This window comes from Borostomias antarcticus (genome assembly GCF_949987555.1).
Source record: "Borostomias antarcticus genome assembly, chromosome: 24".
NCBI lineage: Eukaryota > Metazoa > Chordata > Actinopteri > Stomiiformes > Stomiidae > Borostomias > Borostomias antarcticus.
Genome location: NC_140257.1, coordinates 16246254 through 16272571, shown reverse-complemented (window position 1 = coordinate 16272571; position 26318 = coordinate 16246254). Strand labels below are relative to the sequence as shown.

Genomic DNA, 26318 nt, shown 5'->3' with positions numbered 1-26318 from the left:
AAGATTAGGGTCATATGCAAATGAGGCAGACGTTAGAGGGCTGAGCAGTGGTAATGTCAGAATGTCACAGCTAGCCTGGGAATCCCACATTACGTCACTGGGGGGAAGGTATGAGAAAGATACGCGAGATAGATACACAAGCCCAGTCCCCAATGTTGTAAGCATGAACTAGAGTTTGTATCCCATTGTACAACAGTACACAGTTACAAATAAAGCTTTGATTACTGTTATAGCCTACCGTTGCTTACATAACAGCCCAAGTAGGTTACACATGGACACATACAGTTGACAACACTGGAAGACACTCCGGTACGTTAGAAGGCATGCGTCACAAATCACACGTCATAGCCTTCATAAGTCTTTCACGACTGGGTGCCAATTTTAACTGTAAAATGGAAGTGGAGGAGAGTGCAGTGAGAGAGGGAGGAGGCAAAGGGTGGGAGAGAGAGAAAGACACTAAAGGGATTATTTTGCGTCAGTTCAGAAAATGCTTCTCTCCTGGTCTCTCTCGCTCGGGGGGAACTAACGGGTTTTGTATGGAAACGAAGGACTAAGGGGTCAACACATGAAAACAAAGCATCTGGTGTATCTGTGACTTCAGATTTAAAGCAAGGGATGGATTTACAAGCTGTGTACGGGGTGGCCGGTTGCTTTTTGGAGCCAGAGCTATAGAGGACCACGAGACCACGCTGTCAGTTTTCTGGAGGGTCACTGTCTTTGACTTTTACCATCATATTCCCGAGAGTGATGGATTACAATTAGATTTGTTTTACTCCCATGACAGTTGGTCAGACAAACCTCAATGACATCTCTGATCCTGTTCAAGACCGGACCACGTCATTCGTTGAATTAGGGGAAGTTGGGAGTGTGGTCCAATGAGTGTGGCGTTGTTTGTGACCTCTTGTGATCCCTGTGACGACTCATTCATTCTAGGATTTCAGGATTCTAGGGTTCTGAGCTAAGGAGTGTGTGTGTGTGTGTGGGAGGGGGGGGGGGGGGTTAAATGGTGCTGATCACAGATGACCCAAGTGGTGGGGAATCCTCAGTAAAGGTTCGGCAGAACGGATCGGTCCCCAACCAGGACCTCTCTCCTCGACAGTCCCTCTCGGCCGGGGACGAAAATAGCAGCGGCTGGGCCCCGGCGGACGATGACTTCTACGACGACGATGACGACGTCTACCAGCAGTTTGAGGAGTTTGACTTTGACTCGCTACCAGATCTTCCCTGCGACACCAGAAGCATCGCTTCCGATGACTCTTTCTACCCACACCAGGTCCGTGTGGCCGGACCCGCCAGCCCCGAACCCGTGTCCTTCTTCAAGGCCTGCAGCAAGAACAACTCCATCATCGTCAAGATCATGATCAGGCAAGGGGTGACCGCCGAGGAGGTCAGGGAGACGGACAAGAACAGAAGAGTAGGTTCTTCTCACACAATTACAGAACTCCACACACTCCACACACACACACACACACACACACACACACACACACACACACACACACACACACACACACACACACACACACACACACACACACACACACACACACACACACACACACACACACTCATTATTAGTCAACCCAGTGAACAGATGGCCATTACAGATTTCAAATCCCTCTGGTAGATAAATACTTTTTTTTAGTTTTACTTTGTGTTGCACTCGCTTTATTTTGAAGGTACTATGCACTATGGAGAGAGAGAGAGAGATTAAGATGAGGCTTCATCTTTGAAAAACAAACAGGGCTTTACAATTGATCAATTCAGAGAATAAAATCCCAAATTATTGAAATACTTCTTTCAGTAAAGTGAACATTTTCTAAGAGATCACCGTGGGGCTTCGTTGAGATTTGACCCAGCAGGCTTTAGTGCCTTGCAGACTGTTAATAGTCATGCACGCGTGAGAGTATGAGAGGCAGGCAGACAGGAAGGCAGGCAGACAGACACAGAAACAGCTTGAAACTTTCCAGCACGCTTTTGACACTGGCATGCAAATCTCCTGGAAAAATGACACGTTTCCAAGTTTTCCATATAAGATGATTCAAGATCATCTCGGAGTTTCATCTTCATAGTTGAAGATGAATCTTCACCCCCCACCCCCCTACCCGAGACGGCTCAAAGCCCGAGGCCTTCTAAAGTGCGAGGCCCGGTGCGACGGCCCCTTTCGCCCCCACCCCCCACCCCTAAATCTCTGGGGAGCTAGCCAGCGTTCAGAGCAGTTGATTAAGCCCAGCAACAGATGGGGTGTGTGGATTGGTGCGGGAGATGGAACCCAATAAGCTCGTAAACATGGCTCAGCCTTTAAAGGGTTCACCAAGACAGGCTCTGTGGCCATGTGGAGACACCCAGGTCCAGGATCAGCCGACCTAACTCAGATTCATACCAGAACATCAGTGGGGAAAAACTCTAAAACTGACCAGGGATCAGCATGTACTGTATCCAACTCTGATTATACCTGGTTACAGGCCTATCTGAGGTTTGGTTTTTAAAGGCACAGCCAGCAATATTTAGGTTAAACTATTGAATAACAGTTTGAGTGATGCGTTAATTAGATTAATTAAGCTGTCGTATCATCACCGGTTTTGTAGCGGTGCAATTTCCTCTCGGCGAGTAATAAAGTACCTTCAGTACATACCTACCTAGAAGTAGCATAACATTATGATCTCAGTAAAAGCTGCAGCCTATTCAACATCTACAGCCTGTTATTGAGAGGACCTATGCTATGAGTTACAGTAGGTTTTCCTCTGCATCACAGTCTCACACCTTGTGATGCACTGATATTTAGCAGTAAAATGTATCTACTTTGAGGATGGATACCCTTGGAGACCATTACAAATGCTGCTATTATTTGAAATTAATACAACTCAGCCAACTTTTAATATCTGTGGTTTGATAAAAGCATATAGATTGAAGTCTATATGTGCAATGTGCTTGAATAATGGCAATACCTACAATTCAAAATAAAAACAAACTCCTGGATTACTGGATGGCTAGGCTATCCCACCGTGCTGTTCATGGTGCTCTAGCAGGCCTACGGTAGGCTAGGCTATCCCACCGTGCTGTTCATGGTGCTCTAGCAGGCCTACGGTAGGCTAGGCTATCCCACCGTGCTGTTCATGGTGCTCTAGCAGGCCTACGGTAGGCTAGGCTATCCCACCGTGCTGTTCATGGTGCTCTAGCAGGCCTTCGGTAGGCTACTGCAGTCCCATATGTCTGCAGGCAGCAGCAGGCAGATGGTCAGCTACAGTAAAAGACTATTAGCCCAGACTTAACTTGGGATTCCCAGTGAGATCAGGAGGCTGGTGTCACCGCAGGTCCCCACGTACATAACATGGTGTTTGAATGTGACACTAGCATTTGTCTTTAGGCAACAACAAAACACATGCACAGAGCCTATTTTTGTTGTATTATTCAGTCATTATGTATTTTAAAACATAATTTGTCTAAACCTAAATTTCAACTATAGTTCACCTTGTGTCATGAGAACTGGAAACGGGCCTCCACTTTCCACACATTGTTTGTTGCCATATCTACATCCATGATACACGCTCGCTAGCTAACTTTTAACTTACGATTACAGCATGTACTTATGAAAGCAAACTAGCTAGCTAACGTTATCGATGAAAGTACTGTATGTAGTACAAACAGTTCTGATTATAGATCTGCCACCCAGGGGTGTCTAGTCCATTCCTAGGCCGAGCAGTGAGGAATTTAATACATCCCAAAACAATAATTTCTACCCAAAAAACTATAAGGGGTATGTATGACTTTTTTTTCAGACCAAATTTATTTTTATCTACAATCCTCATGCACTTTCACAGGTATGTAGTACAAACAGTTCTGATTATAGATCTGCCACCCAGGGGTGTCTAGTCCATTCCTAGGCCGAGCAGTGAGGAATTTAATACATCCCAAAACAATAATTTCTACCCCAAAAAACTATAAGGGGTATGTATGACTTTTTTTTCAAATTTATTTTTATCTACAATCCTCATGCACTTTCACAGGTATGTAGTACAAACAGTTCTGATTATAGATCTGTCACCCAGGGGTGTCTAGTCCATTCCTAGGCCGAGCAGTGAGGAATTGAATACATCCCAAAACAATAATTTCTAACCAAAAAACTATAAGGGGGTATGTATGACTTTTTTTTCAGACCAAATTTATTTTTATCTACAATCCTCATGCACTTTCACAGGTATGTAGTACAAACAGTTCTGATTATAGATCTGCCACCCAGGGGTGTCTAGTCCATTACTAGGCCAAGCAGTGAACAATTTAATTATGTCCACCTGAAAAAAAACGTAAGGGGTATGTATAGCGTTTTTTTTTCAGACCAAATTTATTTTTTGTCTACAATCTTCATGAACATTCACAGGTATGTAGTACAAGCAATTCTGATCATAGATCTGCCAACCAGGGGTCTCTAGTCCATTACTAGGCCGAGCAGTGAACAATTTAATTATTTCCACCTGAAAAAAAACATAAGGGGTATGTATGGCGTTTTTTTTTCAGACCAAATTTATTTTTATCTACAATCTTCATGAACATTCACAGGTATGTAGTACAAGCAATTCTGATCATAGATCTGCCAACCAGGGGTCTCTAGTCCATTACTAGGCCGAGCAGTGAACAATTTAATTATGTCCACCTGAAAAAAAACATAAGGGGTATGTATGTATGGCGTTTTTTTTTCAGACCAAATTTATTTTTATCTACAATCCTCATGCACTTTCACAGGTATGTAGTACAAACAGTTCTGATTATAGATCTGCCACCCAGGGGTCTCTAGTCCATTACTAGGCCGAGCAGTGAACAATTTAATTATTTCCACCTGAAAAAAAACATAAGGGGTATGTATGGCGTTTTTTTTTCAGACCAAATTTATTTTTATCTACAATCTTCATGAACATTCACAGGTATGTAGTACAAGCAATTCTGATCATAGATCTGCCAACCAGGGGTCTCTAGTCCATTACTAGGCCGAGCAGTGAACAATTTAATTATGTCCACCTGAAAAAAAACATAAGGGGTATGTATGGCGTTTTTTTTTCAGACCAAATTTATTTTTATCTACAATCCTCATGCACTTTCACAGGTATGTAGTACAAACAGTTCTGATTATATATCTGCCACCCAGGGGTGTCTAGTCCATTACTAGGCCGAGCAGTGAACAATTTAATTATGTCCAACTGAAAAAAAACGTAAGGGGTATGTATGGCTTTTTTTTTTTCAGACCAAATTTATTTTTATCTACAATCTTCATGAACATTCACAGGTATGTAGTACAAGCAATTCTGATCATAGATCTGCCACCCAGAGGTGTCTAGTCCATTACTAGGCCGAGCAGTGAACAATTTAATTATGTCCACCTGAAAAAAAACATAAGGGGTATGTATGGCTTTTTTTTTTCAGACCACATTTATTTTTATCTACAATCCTCATGCACTTTCACAGGTATGTAGTACAAACAGTTCTGATTATAGATCTGCCACCCAGAGGTGTCTAGTCCATTACTAGGCCGAGCAGTGAACAATTTAATTATGTCTACCTGAAAAAAAACATAAGGGGTATGTATGGCTTTTTTTTTTCAGACCAAATTTATTTTTATCTACAATCCTCATGCACTTTCACAGGTATGTAGTACAAACAGTTCTGATTATAGATCTGCCACCCAGGGGTGTCTAGTCCATTACTAGGCCGAGCAGTGAACAATTTAATTATGTCCACCTGAAAAAAAACGTAAGGGGAATGTATGGCGTTTTCTTTTCAGACCAAATTTATTTTTTGTCTACAATCTTCATGAACATTCACAGGTATATAGGCCAAGACAATTCTGATAATAGATTTGCCACCCAGGGGTCTCTAGTCCATTACTAGGCCAAGCAGTGAACAATTTAATTATGTCCACCTGAAAAAAAACGTAAGGGGTATGTATGGCGTTTTCTTTTCAGACCAAATTTATTTTTTGTCTACAATCTTCATGAACATTCACAGGTATATAGGCCAAGCAATTCTGATCATAGATCTGCCACCCAGGGGTGTCTAGTCCATTACTAGGCCGAGCAGTGAACAATTTAATTATGTCCACCTGAAAAAAAACGTAAGGGGTATGTATGGCTTTTTTTTTTTCAGACCAAATTTATTTTTATCTACAATCCTCATGCACTTTCACAGGTATGTAGTACAAACAGTTCTGATTATAGATCTGCCACCCAGGGGTGTCTAGTCCATTACTAGGCCGAGCAGTGAACAATTTAATTATGTCCACCTGAAAAAAAACATAAGGGGTATGTATGGCGTTTTTTTTTCAGACCAAATTTATTTTTATCTACAATCCTCATGCACTTTCACAGGTATGTAGTACAAACAGTTCTGATTATAGATCTGCCACCCAGGGGTGTCTAGTCCATTACTAGGCCGAGCAGTGAACAATTTAATTATGTCCACCTGAAAAAAAACATAAGGGGTATGTATGGCTTTTTTTTTTCAGACCAAATTTATTTTTATCTACAATCCTCATGCACTTTCACAGGTATGTAGTACAAACAGTTCTGATTATAGATCTGCCACCCAGGGGTGTCTAGTCCATTACTAGGCCGAGCAGTGAACAATTTAATTATGTCCACCTGAAAAAAAACGTAAGGGGAATGTATGGCGTTTTCTTTTCAGACCAAATTTATTTTTTGTCTACAATCTTCATGAACATTCACAGGTATATAGGCCAAGCAATTCTGATAATAGATTTGCCACCCAGGGGTCTCTAGTCCATTACTAGGCCAAGCAGTGAACAATTTAATTATGTCCACCTGAAAAAAAACGTAAGGGGTATGTATGGCGTTTTCTTTTCAGACCAAATTTATTTTTTGTCTACAATCTTCATGAACATTCACAGGTATATAGGCCAAGCAATTCTGATCATAGATCTGCCACCCAGGGGTGTCTAGTCCATTACTAGGCCGAGCAGTGAACAATTTAATTATGTCCACCTGAAAAAAAACGTAAGGGGTATGTATGGCTTTTTTTTTTTCAGACCAAATTTATTTTTATCTACAATCTTCATGAACATTCACAGGTATATAGGCCAAGCAATTCTGATCATAGATCTGCCACCCAGGGGTGTCTAGTCCATTACTAGGCCGAGCAGTGAACAATTTAATTATGTCCACCTGAAAAAAAACATAAGGGGTATGTATGGCGTTTTTTTTTCAGACCAAATTTATTTTTATCTACAATCCTCATGCACTTTCACAGGTATGTAGTACAAACAATTCTGATCATAGATCTGCCAACCAGGGGTCTCTAGTCCATTACTAGGCCGAGCAGTGAACAATTTAATTATGTCCACCTGAAAAAAAACGTAAGGGATGTATGGCGTTTTCTTTTCAGACCAAATTTATTTTTTGTCTACAATCTTCATGAACATTCACAGGTATATAGTACAAACAGTTCTGATCATAGATCTGCCACCCAGGGGTGTCTAGTCCATTACTAGGCCGAGCAGTGAACAATTTAATTATGTCCACCTGAAAAAAAACGTAAGGGGTATGTATGGCTTTTTTTTTTTCAGACCAAATTTATTTTTATCTACAATCCTCATGCACTTTCACAGGTATGTAGTACAAACAGTTCTAATTATAGATCTGCCACCCAGGGGTATCTAGTCCATTACTAGGCCGAGCAGTGAACAATTTAATTATGTCCACCTGAAAAAAAACGTAAGCGGTATGTATGGCGTTTTTTTTCCAGACCAAATTTATTTTTATCTACAATCCTCATGCACTTTCACAGGTATGTAGTACAAACAGTTCTGATTATAGATCTGCCACCCAGGGGTGTCTAGTCCATTACTAGGCCAAGCAGTGAACAATTTAATTATGTCCACCTGAAAAAAAACGTAAGGGGTATGTATAGCGTTTTTTTTTTCAGACCAAATTTATTTTTTGTCTACAATCTTCATGAACATTCACAGGTATATAGGCCAAGCAATTCTGATCATAGATCTGCCACCCAGGGGTGTCTAGTCCATTACTAGGCCGAGCAGTGAACAATTTAATTATGTCCACCTGAAAAAAAACGTAAGGGGTATGTATCAGAAGGAGTCTAGTCCATTACTAGGCCGAGCAGTGAACAATTTAATTATGTCCACCTGAAAAAAAACATAAGGATACGTATGGCGGTTTTTTTTCAGACCAAATTTATTTTTATCTACAATCCTCATGCACTTTCACAGGTATGTAGTACAAACAGTTCTGATTATAGATCTGCCACCCAGGGGTGTCTAGTCCATTACTAGGCCGAGCAGTGAACAATTTAATTATGTCCACCTGAAAAAAAACGTAAGGGGTATGTATGGCATTTCTTTTTTCAGACCAAATTTATTTTTTATCTACAATCTTCATGAACATTCACAGGTATGTAGTACAAGCAATTCTGATCATAGATCTGCCACCCAGGGGTGTCTAGTCCATTACTAGGCCGAGCAGTGAACAATTTAATTATGTCCACCTGAAAAAAAACGTAAGGGGTATGTATGGCGTTTTTTTTTCAGACCAAATTTATTTTTATCTACAATCCTCATGCACTTTCACAGGTATGTAGTACAAACAGTTCTGATTATAGATCTGCCACCCAGAGGAGTCTAGTCCATTACTAGGCCGAGCAGTGAACAATTTAATTATGTCCACCTGAAAAAAAACATAAGGGGTATGTATGGCGTTTTTTTTTCAGACCAAATTTATTTTTATCTACAATCCTCATGCACTTTCACAGGTATGTAGTACAAACAGTTCTGATTATAGATCTGCCACCCAGAGGAGTCTAGTCCATTACTAGGCCGAGCAGTGAACAATTTAATTATGTCCACCTGAAAATAAACATAAGGGGTATGTATGGCGGTTTTTTTTCAGACCAAATTTATTTTTATCTACAATCCTCATGCACTTTCACAGGTATGTAGTACAAACAGTTCTGATTATAGATCTGCCACCCAGGGGTGTCTAGTCCATTACTAGGCCGAGCAGTGAACAATTTAATTATGTCCACCTGAAAAAAAACGTAAGGGGTATGTATGGCATTTCTTTTTTCAGACCAAATTTATTTTTTATCTACAATCTTCATGAACATTCACAGGTATGTAGTACAAGCAATTCTGATCATAGATCTGCCACCCAGGGGTGTCTAGTCCATTACTAGGCCGAGCAGTGAACAATTTAATTATGTCCACCTGAAAAAAAACGTAAGGGGTATGTATGGCGTTTTTTTTTCAGACCAAATTTATTTTTTATCTACAATCTTCATGAACATTCACAGGTATGTAGTACAAGCAATTCTGATCATAGATCTGCCACCCAGGGGTGTCTAGTCCATTACTAGGCCGAGCAGTGAACAATTTAATTATGTCCACCTGAAAAAAAATGTAAGGGGTATCTATGGCTTTTTTCAGACCAAATTTATTTTTGTCTACAATCTTCATGAACATTCACAGGTATATAGGCCAAGCAATTCTGATCATAGATCTGCCACCCAGGGGTGTCTAGTCCATTACTAGGCCGAGCAGTGAACAATTTAATTATGTCCACCTGAAAAAAAACATAAGGGGTATGTATGGCTTTTTTTTTTTCAGACCACATTTATTTTTATCTACAATCCTCATGCACTTTCACAGGTATGTAGTACAAACAGTTCTGATTATAGATCTGCCACCCAGAGGTGTCTAGTCCATTACTAGGCCGAGCAGTGAACAATTTAATTATGTCCACCTGAAAAAAAACATAAGGAGTATATGTATGGCGTTTTTTTTTCAGACCAAATTTATTTTTATCTACAATCTTCATGAACATTCACAGGTATGTAGTACAAACAGTTCTGATTATAGATCTGCCACCCAGGGGTGTCTAGTCCATTACTAGGCCGAGCAGTGAACAATCTAATTATGTCCACCTAAAAAAAAACATAAGGGGTATGTATGGCGTTTTTTTTTCAGACCAAATTTTTTTAAATCTACAATCCTCATGCACTTTCACAGGTATGTAGTACAAACAGTTCTGATTATAGATCTGCCACCCAGGGGTGTCTAGTCCATTACTAGGCCAAGCAGTGAACAATTTAATTATGTCCACCTGAAAAAAAACGTAAGGGGTATGTATAGCGTTTTTTTTTCAGACCAAATTTATTTTTTCTCTACAATCTTCATGAACATTCACAGGTATATAGGCCAAGCAATTCTGATCATAGATCTGCCACCCAGGGGTGTCTAGTCCATTACTAGGCCGAGCAGTGAACAATTTAATTATGTCCACCTGAAAAAAAACGTAAGGGGTATGTATGGCTTTTTTTTTTTCAGACCAAATTTATTTTTATCTACAATCTTCATGAACATTCACAGGTATGTAGTACAAGCAATTCTGATCATAGATCTGCCAACCAGGGGTCTCTAGTCCATTACTAGGCCGAGCAGTGAACAATTTAATTATTTCCACCTGAAAAAAAACATAAGGGGTATGTATGGCGTTTTTTTTTCAGACCAAATTTATTTTTATCTACAATCTTCATGAACATTCACAGGTATGTAGTACAAGCAATTCTGATCATAGATCTGCCAACCAGGGGTCTCTAGTCCATTACTAGGCCGAGCAGTGAACAATTTAATTATGTCCACCTGAAAAAAAACATAAGGGGTATGTATGGCGTTTTTTTTTCAGACCAAATTTATTTTTATCTACAATCCTCATGCACTTTCACAGGTATGTAGTACAAACAGTTCTGATTATAGATCTGCCACCCAGAGGTGTCTAGTCCATTACTAGGCCGAGCAGTGAACAATTTAATTATGTCCACCTGAAAAAAAACATAAGGGGTATATGTATGGCGTTTTTTTTTCAGACCAAATTTATTTTTATCTACAATCTTCATGAACATTCACAGGTATGTAGTACAAACAGTTCTGATTATAGATCTGCCACCCAGGGGTGTCTAGTCCATTACTAGGCCGAGCAGTGAACAATCTAATTATGTCCACCTAAAAAAAAACATAAGGGGTATGTATGGCGTTTTTTTTTCAGACCAAATTTTTTTAAATCTACAATCCTCATGCACTTTCACAGGTATGTAGTACAAACAGTTCTGATTATAGATCTGCCACCCAGGGGTGTCTAGTCCATTACTAGGCCGAGCAGTGAACAATTTAATTATGTCCACCTGAAAAAAAACATAAGGGGTATGTATGGCTTTTTCTTTTTCAGACCAAATTTATTTTTATCTACAATCTTCATGAACATTCACAGGTATGTAGTACAAGCAATTCTGATCATAGATCTGCCACCCAGGGGTGTCTAGTCCATTACTAGGCCGAGCAGTGAACAATTTAATTATGTCCACCTGAAAAAAAACGTAAGGGGTATGTATGGCTTTTTTTTTTTCAGACCACATTTATTTTTATCTACAATCCTCATGCACTTTCACAGGTATGTAGTACAAACAATTCTGATTATAGATCTGCCACCCAGGGGTGTCTAGTCCATTACTAGGCCGAGCAGTGAACAATTTAATTATGTCCACCTGAAAAAAAACGTAAGGGGTATGTATGGCGTTTTTTTTCAGACCAAATTTATTTTTTGTCTACAATCTTCATGAACATTCACAGGTATATAGGCCAAGCAATTCTGATCATAGATCTGCCACCCAGGGGTGTCTAGTCCATTACTAGGCCGAGCAGTTAACAATTTAATTATGTCCACCTGAAAAAAAACATAAGGGGTATGTATGGCTTTTTTTTTTTCAGACCACATTTATTTTTATCTACAATCCTCATGCACTTTCACAGGTATGTAGTACAAACAGTTCTGATTATAGATCTGCCACCCAGAGGTGTCTAGTCCATTACTAGGCCGAGCAGTGAACAATTTAATTATGTCCACCTGAAAAAAAACATAAGGGGTATGTATGGTGTTTTTTTTCAGACCAAATTTATTTTTTGTCTACAATCTTCATGAACATTCACAGGTATATAGGCCAAGCAATTCTGATCATAGATCTGCCACCCAGGGGTGTCTAGTCCATTACTAGGCCGAGCAGTGAACAATTTAATTATGTCCACCTGAAAAAAAACATAAGGGGTATGTATGGCTTCTTTTTTTTTCAGACCACATTTATTTTTATCTACAATCCTCATGCACTTTCACAGGTATGTAGTACAAACAGTTCTGATTATAGATCTGCCACCCAGAGGTGTCTAGTCCATTACTAGGCCGAGCAGTGAACAATTTAATTATGTCCACCTGAAAAAAAACATAAGGGGTATGTATGGCTTTTTCTTTTTCAGACCAAATTTATTTTTATCTACAATCTTCATGAACATTCACAGGTATGTAGTACAAGCAATTCTGATCATAGATCTGCCACCCAGGGGTGTCTAGTCCATTACTAGGCCGAGCAGTGAACAATTTAATTATGTCCACCTGAAAAAAAACGTAAGGGGTATGTATGGCTTTTTTTTTTTCAGACCACATTTATTTTTATCTACAATCCTCATGCACTTTCACAGGTATGTAGTACAAACAATTCTGATTATAGATCTGCCACCCAGGGGTGTCTAGTCCATTACTAGGCCGAGCAGTGAACAATTTAATTATGTCCACCTGAAAAAAAACGTAAGGGGTATGTATGGCGTTTTTTTTCAGACCAAATTTATTTTTTGTCTACAATCTTCATGAACATTCACAGGTATATAGGCCAAGCAATTCTGATCATAGATCTGCCACCCAGGGGTGTCTAGTCCATTACTAGGCCGAGCAGTGAACAATTTAATTATGTCCACCTGAAAAAAAACATAAGGGGTATGTATGGCTTTTTTTTTTTCAGACCACATTTATTTTTATCTACAATCCTCATGCACTTTCACAGGTATGTAGTACAAACAGTTCTGATTATAGATCTGCCACCCAGAGGTGTCTAGTCCATTACTAGGCCGAGCAGTGAACAATTTAATTATGTCCACCTGAAAAAAAACATAAGGGGTATGTATGGTGTTTTTTTTCAGACCAAATTTATTTTTTGTCTACAATCTTCATGAACATTCACAGGTATATAGGCCAAGCAATTCTGATCATAGATCTGCCACCCAGGGGTGTCTAGTCCATTACTAGGCCGAGCAGTGAACAATTTAATTATGTCCACCTGAAAAAAAACATAAGGGGTATGTATGGCTTCTTTTTTTTTCAGACCACATTTATTTTTATCTACAATCCTCATGCACTTTCACAGGTATGTAGTACAAACAGTTCTGATTATAGATCTGCCACCCAGAGGTGTCTAGTCCATTACTAGGCCGAGCAGTGAACAATTTAATTATGTCCACCTGAAAAAAAACATAAGGGGTATGTATGGCTTTTTCTTTTTCAGACCAAATTTATTTTTATCTACAATCTTCATGAACATTCACAGGTATGTAGTACAAGCAATTCTGATCATAGATCTGCCAACCAGGGGTGTCTAGTCCATTACTAGGCCGAGCAGTGAACAATTTAATTATGTCCACCTGAAAAAAAACGTAAGGGGTATGTATGGCTTTTTTTTTTTCAGACCACATTTATTTTTATCTACAATCCTCATGCACTTTCACAGGTATGTAGTACAAACAGTTCTGATTATAGATCTGCCACCCAGAGGTGTCTAGTCCATTACTAGGCCGAGCAGTGAACAATTTAATTATGTCCACCTGAAAAAAAACATAAGGGGTATGTATGGTGTTTTTTTTTCAGACCAAATTTATTTTTATCTACAATCCTCATGCACTTTCACAGGTATGTAGTACAAACAGTTCTGATTATAGATCTGCCACCCAGGGGTGTCTAGTCCATTACTAGGCCGAGCAGTGAACAATTTAATTATGTCCACCTGAAAAAAAACGTAAGGGGTATGTATGGCGTTTTTTTTCAGACCAAATTTATTTTTTGTCTACAATCTTCATGAACATTCACAGGTATATAGGCCAAGCAATTCTGATCATAGATCTGCCACCCAGGGGTGTCTAGTCCATTACTAGGCCGAGCAGTGAACAATTTAATTATGTCCACCTGAAAAAAAACATAAGGGGTATGTATGGCTTTTTTTTTTCAGACCACATTTATTTTTATCTACAATCCTCATGCACTTTCACAGGTATGTAGTACAAACAGTTCTGATTATAGATCTGCCACCCAGAGGTGTCTAGTCCATTACTAGGCCGAGCAGTGAACAATTTAATTATGTCCACCTGAAAAAAAACATAAGGGGTATGTATGGTGTTTTTTTTCAGACCAAATTTATTTTTTGTCTACAATCTTCATGAACATTCACAGGTATATAGGCCAAGCAATTCTGATCATAGATCTGCCACCCAGGGGTGTCTAGTCCATTACTAGGCCGAGCAGTGAACAATTTAATTATGTCCACCTGAAAAAAAACATAAGGGGTATGTATGGCTTCTTTTTTTTTCAGACCACATTTATTTTTATCTACAATCCTCATGCACTTTCACAGGTATGTAGTACAAACAGTTCTGATTATAGATCTGCCACCCAGAGGTGTCTAGTCCATTACTAGGCCGAGCAGTGAACAATTTAATTATGTCCACCTGAAAAAAAACATAAGGGGTATATGTATGGCGTTTTTTTTTCAGACCAAATTTATTTTTATCTACAATCTTCATTAACATTCACAGGTATGTAGTACAAGCAATTCTGATCATAGATCTGCCAACCAGGGGTGTCTAGTCCATTACTAGGCCGAGCAGTGAACAATTTAATTATGTCCACCTGAAAAAAAACATAAGGGGTATATGTATGGCGTTTTTTTTTCAGACCAAATTTATTTTTATCTACAATCTTCATTAACATTCACAGGTATGTAGTACAAGCAATTCTGATCATAGATCTGCCAACCAGGGGTCTCTAGTCCATTACTAGGCCGAGCAGTGAACAATTTAATTTTGTCCACCTGAAAAAAAACATAAGGGGTATGTATGGCGTTTTTTTTTCAGACCAAATTTATTTGTATCTACAATCCTCATGCACTTTCACAGGTATGTAGTACAAACAGTTCTGATTATAGATCTGCCACCCAGGGGTGTCTAGTCCATTACTAGGCCGAGCAGTGAACAATTTAATTATGTCCACCTGAAAAAAAACGTAAGGGGTATGTATGGCTTTTTTTTTTTCAGACCAAATTTATTTTTATCTACAATCTTCATGAACATTCACAGGTATGTAGTACAAGCAATTCTGATCATAGATCTGCCAACCAGGGGTCTCTAGTCCATTACTAGGCCGAGCAGTGAACAATTTAATTATGTCCACCTGAAAAAAAACATAAGGGGTATGTATGGCGTTTTTTTTTCAGACCAAATTTATTTTTATCTACAATCCTCATGCACTTTCACAGGTATGTAGTACAAACAGTTCTGATTATAGATCTGCCACCCAGGGGTGTCTAGTCCATTACTAGGCCGAGCAGTGAACAATTTAATTATGTCCACCTGAAAAAAAACATAAGGGGTATGTATGGCGTTTTTTTTTCAGACCAAATTTATTTTTATCTACAATCCTCATGCACTTTCACAGGTATGTAGTACAAACAGTTCTGATTATAGATCTGCCACCCAGGGGTGTCTAGTCCATTACTAGGCCGAGCAGTGAACAATTTAATTATGTCCACCTGAAAAAAAACGTAAGGGGTATGTATGGCGTTTTTTTTTCAGACCAAATTTATTTTTATCTACAATCCTCATGCACTTTCACAGGTATGTAGTACAAACAGTTCTGATTATAGATCTGCCACCCAGAGGTGTCTAGTCCATTACTAGGCCGAGCAGTGAACAATTTAATTATGTCCACCTGAAAAAAAACATAAGGGTATGTATGGCGTTTTTTTTTCAGACCAAATTTATTTTTATCTACAATCCTCATGCACTTTCACAGGTATGTAGTACAAACAGTTCTGATTATAGATCTGCCACCCAGGGGTGTCTAGTCCATTCCTAGGCCGAGCAGTGAGGAATTTAATACATCCCAAAACAATATTTTCTACCCCAAAAAACTATAAGGGGTATGTATGACTTTTTTTTCAAATTTATTTTTATCTACAATCCTCATGCACTTTCACAGGTATGTAGAACAAACAGTTCTGATTATAGATCTGCCACCCAGGGGTGTCTAGTCCATTACTACGCTGAGCAGTGAGGAATTTAATACATCCCAAAACAATAATTTCTACCCCAAAAAACTATAAGGGGTATGTATGACTTTTTTTTCAAATTTATTTTTATCTACAATCCTCATGCACTTTCACAGGTATGTACTGTAAATTAGCTACTTTGCTAAATTATAGTGGAGTGGTTATCCTTGTGTGGCACACAAGAGGAGAAATATTATATAAAGGCTAATATTTAGCCTATAGGTTAGTTACTGAAGAGCTAGTCTCGCGTAGGCCTACACACCTATCTCCACACTTCGTTTCGTGCTGTGCTGGAGAGCAGTTGGCTGAAACCCATTAAGGCTATCATTCTCTCTTTCTTTTTTTTGAGTGGCGCTAAGCTTGTTTTTATCTGATTGGTGCTGCTGGAATTGAGCGGTGCCAATGAGAGGCTTATCTCAAATACCTACGTCCTGTGAGTCAGAGCAGACTGAGTGAAAAAGGTGAATGGAGAAATGAATGGTTCCTGACAGTGAAGCTCTTGCCTCACTAATGCGCTGGACCAGAGCAAGCTGGCAGTGATCCAATTGACCCCTAGCTCAGGATAGACTATCCTATCCTGTCACAATGACCTCAGCAAGGGACCAGAGATAGCTGTTGCCCTTATGAAGCTAGCTGTGCATGCTACTGTAGGTCTAGGCAACTAGCTCTGACACGCTAGATAGCAGGAAAAGATCATGAGTAAATGGGTGTAGGCATTTATATCACAAGGAATTGTTCTCCTCACGTACCATCCCACATCCTGGCTGAAGTTTCTAGATCATTCATTTTATGCCACCTGCAAATGTTAACACAAACACAGTTTGACTACTGTTTAGGGCATAATAACATAATATGTATATATTATATAGCATAATAACTGTCTCTGAGCAAAGTAAAAATTAATGGTCACAAAAGGTCACTGGTTCTCCAAGCTTAAAGGGCCGGTTTACTGACCCTGTATTGACCCTGTACCTACAGCATTTTTAAGCAGGTTTCAAGTCATGTCCTGAAGTTACATCTCTTCAAACAGCCATCTTCTAGCCTAGCCTCCTGATTTCGCAAACTCACCTCTTGCAAATCAGTCTGGATACTTTCTATAGAGATCCATTTGTGTCAGATCAGAAAACGATCTTGCCAATCAGTGCTGGTTCTAAGGAATTTTAAATACATACAGTTGCACTAGGCAGGTTTAGGTGTGATGACAGCGAGGAGCGGTTGAAGTTAGCACATGATAGACAGTGATAGACAGATGGTTGATCCAATCACCTACTAAGTATTTTTCAAAGTGCCTGGCCTTTTCCAAACAGTTTCCATTGGAGAGGTCCCAGATGGTTATGTGAAGCAATCAGTCAACTTCGGTGGAGTGGGCGGACTCGAATGTCTGGACACAGACTAGGCATCTTTCCAAAACAGCTGTAGAATCGTACAAAAAAAGTCAGCCATGCTGACAAGCTATTGGCCGATATCCAACCTTTTCCTTGAAAGATAGTTTCAGTACAAATAAAGTATTCTCTTAAAGGAAAAAACATCCTGGAGGATTTTCAGTCTGACTTTAGAATAGTGCTGCAACTGCTCTTACTAAAATAATCACCCACCTCAGACTACACTCTCTCAGTTCTTGTCCTATTACACCTATGTGCAGCATTTGAAATGATTTACCATGATATCCTAATCAATCGTCTTGAAAGGCTGGTTGGTCTCTCTCTGTGTTAAACTGGTTCAGAACATGCATCAAAGAGAGAAAGAGGCTTGGAGATCAAGTGTCTGAGAAACACGACGCCTGCTTTGGGGTTGCACAAGGCAGCTGTCTTGGTCCATTACTATTCTCACTATACATGCTGCCACTCGGGGATATCATTAGAGAGCACATTGCATGTGTCCATAGTTACTGTATGTGGATGACACAACTGTATCTCTGATGAACGAATAGCTATAAACTCCATTACTGCCTTTTGGCAATACATGGATGAGGAATAATTTCGTAAAGCTAAACGAGGACAAAACTGATATCCTACTGATTGGCCCTGAAACAATCGGGGAAAAGGACATCCTGGTCAAACCTCAGGTTATAGTCTTGCTGTTATCCTAGATTCAGAGATCGCTTCAAGTCCCACTAACAAGGTGATGAAAACATCATTTTTCCACCTTAGAAAGTATGCCCGTTTATACATCAAAAAGATGCAGAGAAACTGATTCATGCATTTATGTCACTTGACTATGCACTCTGTCACTTGACTATGCACTCTGTCACTTATGCACTCTTGTCACTTGACTATGCACTCTGTCACTTAACTATGCACTCTGTCACTTGACTATGCACTCTTGTCACTTGACTATGCACTCTTCACTGGCCTCCCGGGAAATAAAACACGAGAGATTTCAGCTTGTTCAAAACTTAGCAGCTCATTCTTAACCAGAGAACACAGGTGGCACAGATGACGCTGCCCACTGCTCCTGGCTGCCCCTAGAGGAGGACAACTTGGATGGGTCAAATGCAGAGGACAAATTCCACTGGCGACTGCTAAGTGTGTGTGTGTGTGTGTGTTGTGTGTACTATGTCACAGCTCATTCATGTATGTTTGTGTGTGTCACTTGTGGCAAATAAAAGACCCTTGAGGTCCTGTAATTATTATTATTACATTAGTCCAGTCTCAGCTGCTCTGCTCTGACATCCGGTAAAATGCGATCATCTGCTGCTGGCTCTGGAGCTTCCCAGCAACAGCTGGAAGAAGATCGGGAAAGCTGCTGTCGTCAATTACGCCCCGAAGCTATGGAACACATTAACTATGGACATAGGGAAGCCAGCTCGCTCAATATTTATTCATTTATATGTTAGACTTTCTGATACAGGCCTGATGCTCTTTTGTGCATTTGCTGAGTGACGGCTGCACTTCTTTTTTTAAATGTTCTATTTTACTTGATGTTTTTATTTACCATTTGTAACTGTAATGATTTTAATTATGATTGTGCACTTACTTACTGCTGTGCTCCCTCTTAAAATGAAGAGTTCCTTTGCAAAAACATATATGTACATTTTGATACATTTTGATTTATTCTTCTTCTTTACTTACTCAAAACAACTCAAATGCAATTTGATTGATATCTGATATTGATATTTGATTGATGGTTCATCAACATTTATCAAAACACATCTGTTTTTGCAAATTAACTCTTCAAATGTAATTACAGTGCATCTGGAAAGTATTCATAACCCTTCACGTTTTCCACATTTTGTTATATTAAAGCCTTATTCCAAAATGTATTAAATTCATCTTTTGCCCCAATACAATCCTATCTCAGAGATCTACAGACAATTCGTTTGACTTCATGGCTTGGTTTGTGCTCTGAATATGCACTGCCAACTGTGGGGCCTTATATAGACAGGTGTGTGCCTTTCCAAATCATGTCCAATCAATTTAATTTACCACAGTTGGACTGCATATTAAAGGAGAGATATTAAAGGGAGTTGCCATCTGCCTGGTCCCATATAAAGACTGAACATGCGAGGAGGCTGATCAAATTACACTGAACGAGCCCTTCTGCCTTGGGATCCTGATTATGATACGCAGGCTGGAGCTCAGGAGGTAGAGCGACTCGTCCGATGATCATGGGGTGGGCGGTTCAAATCCCTGTCAACATGTCAAAGTGTACTTGGGCAAGACCCTGAACCCCAAATTGTTTTTATGTTCATGGATATTTATTTTTGTCAATTTACTTTGTCTATTTTCATGTGTAGCACTGTGCATGTAGGCTCATTTATTTTTATAAAGCACTTTGAGCTGCATTAGTTGTATAAAAGGTGCATGCAGTGTGCTACACAAATAATGTTTATTATTATTACCATTACAGACATTTACCAACATAATATTTGGTTCCTTACCTTAGGTGAAGTTGATACCTCAGATAGCTTTAGATTTGTACTATAGTTAGGATAAAACAACATTAATCTGTGGAGCGAACAACCACTATCAATGTCCACAGTAGAGCTCAATGTTATTGTACTTCTATATTTTCTCTAATCCATCAGGGTCTAAATGAAAAGACTATCACCTACATATTTGGTTTATTTGTCCATTTGATCACACTACTTCCATGTGGGTCTCTTGGCATTGAGCCCATAGTTATAGTGATGGTCAGGTAAAGTCACTGACGTCCTGATGTGATTGGTGTCTTTCAGACGGGACTGATCGTGGCGTGTTACGAAGGCTACGTGGACGTGGTCATCGCCCTCGCCTCCTGCCCGTACATTGACATCAACTGGCAGGACAACGAGGGCAACACAGCCCTCATTACGGCCGCGCAAGCAGGTATCCACAATGAGGAGGTACCAGGGATCCACAATGAGGAGGTACCAGGTATCCACACTGAGGAGGTAGCAGGTATCCACAATGAGGAGGTACCAGGTATCCACAATGAGGAGGTACCAGGTATCCACACTGAGGATGTACCAGGGATCCACAATGAGGATGTACCAGGTATCCACAATGAGGAGGTACCAGGGATCCACAATGAGGATGTACCAGGTATCCACAATGAGGATGTACCAGGTATCCACAGTGAGGAGGTACCAGGGATCCACACTGAGGAGGTACCAGGGATCCACACTGAGGAGGTACCAGGTATCCACACTGAGGAGGTACCACCCAGATAGCAAGCGGATCTGGGCCATATACAGGCCAGATCTGGCCCTTGTGGTTTAGTTCCGGCCCATATATGGCCCAGATCCGCTTGCTATCTGGGCAGGTATCCACACTGAGGATGTACCAGATATCCACACTGTGGAGGTACCAGGTATCCACACTGAGGAGGTACCAGGTATCCACACTGAGGAGGTACCAGGTATCCACAGTGTGAGGATGTACCAGGTATCCACACTGAGGAGGTACCAGGTATCCACACTGAGGAGGTACCAGGTATCCACAGTGAGGAGGTACCAGGTATCCACAGTGTGAGGATGTACCAGGTATCCACAGTGAGGAGGTACCAGGTATCCACACTGTGAAGATGTACCAGGTATCCACAGTGTGAGGATGTACCAGGTATCCACACTGTGAAGATGTACCAGGTATCCACAGTGTGAAGATGTACCAGGTATCCACAGTGAGGATGTACCAGGTATCCACAGTGTGAGGATGTACCAGGTATCCACAGTTAGGATGTACCAGGTATCCACAGTGAGGAGGTACCAGGTATCCACAGTGAGGATGTACCAGGTATCCACAGTGAGGATGTACCAGGTATCCACAGTGAGGATGTACCAGGTATCCACAGTGAGGAGGTACCAGGTATCCACAGTGAGGATGTACCAGGTATCCACAGTGAGGAGGTACCAGGTATCCACAGTGTGAGGATGTACCAGGTATCCACAGTGAGGATGTACCAGGTATCCACACTGAGGAGGTACCTGGTATCCACAGTGAGGAGGTACCAGGTATCCACAGTGAGGAGGTACCAGGTATCCACAGTGTGAGGATGTACCAGGTATCCACACTGAGGATGTACCAGGGATCCACACTGAGGAGGTACCAGGTATCCACAGTGTGAGGATGTACCAGGGATCCACACTGAGGAGGTACCAGGTATCCACAGTGTGAGGATGTACCAGGTATCCACAATGAGGAGGTACCAGGTATCCACAGTGAGGATGTACCAGGTATCCACAGTGAGGATGTACCAGGTATCCACAGTGAGGATGTACCAGGTATCCACACTGAGGAGGTACCAGGTATCCACAATGAGGAGGTACCAGGTATCCACAGTGAGGAGGTACCAGGTATCCACAGTGTGAGGATGTACCAGGTATCCACACTGAGGATGTACCAGGGATCCACAGTGAGGAGGTACCAGGTATCCACAGTGTGAGGATGTACCAGGGATCCACACTGAGGAGGTACCAGGTATCCACAGTGTGAGGATGTACCAGGTATCCACAATGAGGAGGTACCAGGTATCCACAGTGAGGATGTACCAGGTATCCACAGTGAGGATGTACCAGGTATCCACACTGAGGATGTACCAGATATCCACACTGTGGAGGTACCAGGTATCCACACTGAGGAGGTACCAGGTATCCACACTGAGGAGGTACCAGGTATCCACAGTGTGAGGATGTACCAGGTATCCACACTGAGGAGGTACCAGGTATCCACACTGAGGAGGTACCAGGTATCCACAGTGAGGAGGTACCAGGTATCCACAGTGTGAGGATGTACCAGGTATCCACAGTGAGGAGGTACCAGGTATCCACACTGTGAAGATGTACCAGGTATCCACAGTGTGAGGATGTACCAGGTATCCACACTGTGAAGATGTACCAGGTATCCACAGTGTGAAGATGTACCAGGTATCCACAGTGAGGATGTACCAGGTATCCACAGTGTGAGGATGTACCAGGTATCCACAGTTAGGATGTACCAGGTATCCACAGTGAGGAGGTACCAGGTATCCACAGTGAGGATGTACCAGGTATCCACAGTGAGGATGTACCAGGTATCCACAGTGAGGATGTACCAGGTATCCACAGTGAGGAGGTACCAGGTATCCACAGTGAGGATGTACCAGGTATCCACAGTGAGGAGGTACCAGGTATCCACAGTGTGAGGATGTACCAGGTATCCACAGTGAGGATGTACCAGGTATCCACACTGAGGAGGTACCTGGTATCCACAGTGAGGAGGTACCAGGTATCCACAGTGAGGAGGTACCAGGTATCCACAGTGTGAGGATGTACCAGGTATCCACACTGAGGATGTACCAGGGATCCACACTGAGGAGGTACCAGGTATCCACAGTGTGAGGATGTACCAGGGATCCACACTGAGGAGGTACCAGGTATCCACAGTGTGAGGATGTACCAGGTATCCACAATGAGGAGGTACCAGGTATCCACAGTGAGGATGTACCAGGTATCCACAGTGAGGATGTACCAGGTATCCACAGTGAGGATGTACCAGGTATCCACACTGAGGAGGTACCAGGTATCCACAATGAGGAGGTACCAGGTATCCACAGTGAGGAGGTACCAGGTATCCACAGTGTGAGGATGTACCAGGTATCCACACTGAGGATGTACCAGGGATCCACAGTGAGGAGGTACCAGGTATCCACAGTGTGAGGATGTACCAGGGATCCACACTGAGGAGGTACCAGGTATCCACAGTGTGAGGATGTACCAGGTATCCACAATGAGGAGGTACCAGGTATCCACAGTGAGGATGTACCAGGTATCCACAGTGAGGAGGTACCAGGTATCCACAGTGTGAAGATGTACCAGGTATCCACAGTGAGGATGTACCAGGTATCCACAGTGAGGAGGTACCAGGTATCCACAGTGTGAGGATGTACCAGGTATCCACAGTGTGACGATGTACCAGGTATCCACAGTGTGAGGATGTACCAGGTATCCACAGTGAAGATGTACCAGGTATCCACAGTGTGAGGATGTACCAGGTATCCACAGTGAGGATGTACCAGGTATCCACAGTGAGGATGTACCAGGTATCCACAGTGAGGATGTACCAGGTATCCACAGTGAGGATGTACCAGGTATCCACACTGAGGAGGTACCAGGTATCCACAGTGAAGATGTACCAGGTATCCACACTGAGGAGGTACCAGGTATCCACAGTGAGGAGGTACCAGGTATCCACAGTGAGGAGGTACCAGGTATCCACAGTGTGAGGATGTACCAGGTATCCACAATGAGGAGGTACCAGGTATCCACAGTGAGGAGGTACCAGGTATCCACACTGAGGAGGTACCAGGTATCCACAGTGAGGATGTACCAGGTATCCACAGTGAGGATGTACCAGGTATCCACAGTGAGGATGTACCAGGTATCCACAGTGAGGAGGTACCAGGTACACAATGTACACATTGCAAACCCCACTTTGATTGGACCAGTTTTACCCCAGCAAAGGATCTATGTTTACAGATGAGTGTAGGTCCAGAAGAGAAAAGGGAGCCACTTCAGAGTATTGAGATTAGCTCACACACGTGCTCTCAGTGGCCGGTTCAGGTTTGCTCTGCACTTATAAAGCATTAGAAATACCGTACACTGATTTCACTTGCACCTTTCATCAGACACATATAGACAAATGTACAGTATGATGTGAACTTGGTGTGTGTGTGTGTGTGTGTGTGTGTGTGTGTGTGTGTGTGTGTGTACTCCTGCAGGACATATCATGATCTCTAACTACCTGCTCAGCTATTTCCCGGGTCTGGATTTGGAGCGTAGGAACGTCCACGGCTTCACGGCGCTGATGAAGGCGGCCATGCAGGGCCGGGTTGAGTGCGCCAGGACCCTGGTCATGTCAGGTAAACACCCAGATAGCAAGCGGATCTGGGCCATATATGGGTCGGAACTAAGCCACAAGTGCCAGAGCTGGCCTGTATGTGGCCCTGATCGGATTGCTGTCTGGGCACGATGGGCCTCATTTATCATTGTGGATACACCCTTTTTAATTTACACCTGATTTTTGTACTTGCTTTTCTCCGCAAATAATGTGATGTATCATGACAACTCTGTTGTATATATCTCACAATATTTCCCATCGAGTTTTGTCATGATACATCACATTATTTGCAGAGAAAAGCAAGTACAACAATCAGGTGTAAATGAAAAAGGGTGTATCCACAATGATAAATGAGGTCCGACGACTCTCTCACCAACCTCTTGCTAAACCTGCCTCATCTCGCGAGCCTAACTATGCACTTGTTCCTTGGATGAGTCTGGCTTCTCTCTGAAGTTGAACATATCTGAGGTCTGAGATTTCATTTGGGCAAAACACATTGACAGCCCCCCCAGGCTCGAATAGTTTCAATCAGAAAGAGGCCAGAAGTCAAATGAAACCTAACCCCAGCAGTCGGTGAGGTGGAGATGGCGAGTTGGAGGCTAGCTCAAGTATTTAATTACATGGATAGAGGACAATGCAGCACAAAGGCCATATTCCCTTAACAGGTCTGCGTTAGATGTGTGGTTTTGTTTTTGTTAAGTTCAGTAGAAATCCTAAATGAATAAATGTGTCTGCCTCTACACTAGGGGGCGACGTGGAGGCTCGCGACTACGGGCGCCAGCAGACCCCGCTGGAATGGGCGCTTTTCACCGGCCGCTACGAGACGGCCGCCATGTTGAGGCGCCTGATGGAGCAGCCGTGCGCCGAGCAGTTCTGCGACTCGTACCGTCTGGAGTGGCCCCCGCTGGCGGAGCTGGTGGCGCGAGCCCGGCGGCCCAGGTCCTGCTGGCGCCGCGTTTCCCAAGGGGCGGCGGACTGCTGCTCCTTCGCCCTCAGCGCCAAAACCGACCCGGTGGAAGATGGCGTCCTCAACCACATGGTCCGCGCCACCACCGGCCTGGCCAGTCCGCTCGTCGCGCCCGTCTGCCGCACCGTGGCGCCGGGGAGTCCGCCGTGCGTCGGCAAGCGCCGCCACGCCGTGCAGGAGATCCTGAGGAGGCGGCGCGTGGACGAGCTGAGGAGGCTGGGGCCCGAGAGGCTCAACGTCTACAAGAGGCTGTTCCAGAACTCCCGCGTGCTCCTGGTCGCCAAGAAGCGCGAGCGCAGGGCCAGCCTGCAGCCGCCGCCGGTGCTGCGCGACGTGGCGGACGCGGCGGCGGCGGCGTCCGCGGCGGCGCTAAGGCGCAGCAGCCTGCTGCCGCTGCACATGATGCGGCGGAGCAGCGTGCGGCCGGGCGTCGTGGTGCCCCGCGTGAGGCTGTGCAAGGCGCCGGCGGCCAGCTACGTCCCCGAGAGAGAGCGCAAGAAGAGCCGGGACACCTGCAACCTGCTGGTGCCCAAGTGGAACTACAAGGCCATCAGGGAGGAGAGGAGGAGGGCGGAGGAGGAGGACAGGCGGAGGTGGTTGCCTTTGGTCAGGAGGAGGTGAGGGAGGAGGGGGGGGGGGGGAGCAAGGAGGAGGTCGTACTTCTGGATGGAAAGAGACGCCAGGAAGTGAGATCAAACGGATGTGGCTCGGCAGCGGCTCGGTATGTTTGAGGTAGGGACAGGGCCGTTGCTAGGAATTTTGGGCCCCCTTAAAGAATATTGGTGTGGGCCCCTACACCTCCGACTTTTCGTCACCACTTTTTTCGACCCCCTTTTCTTTTTTTG

At 42.6% G+C, this 26318-nt stretch overlaps 1 protein-coding gene across 1 annotated transcript; it reads left to right on the top strand.

Annotated features, from left to right (window-relative positions):
* Window positions 1-1003: 1003 nt before the first annotated feature.
* On the top strand, window positions 1004-26094 carry ankrd33bb (ankyrin repeat domain 33Bb; the record flags this gene model as incomplete). The annotated part of the gene is made up of 4 exons (XM_084457827.1): window positions 1004-1414; window positions 20390-20519; window positions 24388-24528; window positions 25253-26094. 4 exons carry the CDS (start codon window positions 1004-1006, stop codon window positions 26092-26094), a joined length of 1524 nt encoding a protein of 507 aa, XP_084313953.1.
* Window positions 26095-26318: the final 224 nt, after the last annotated feature.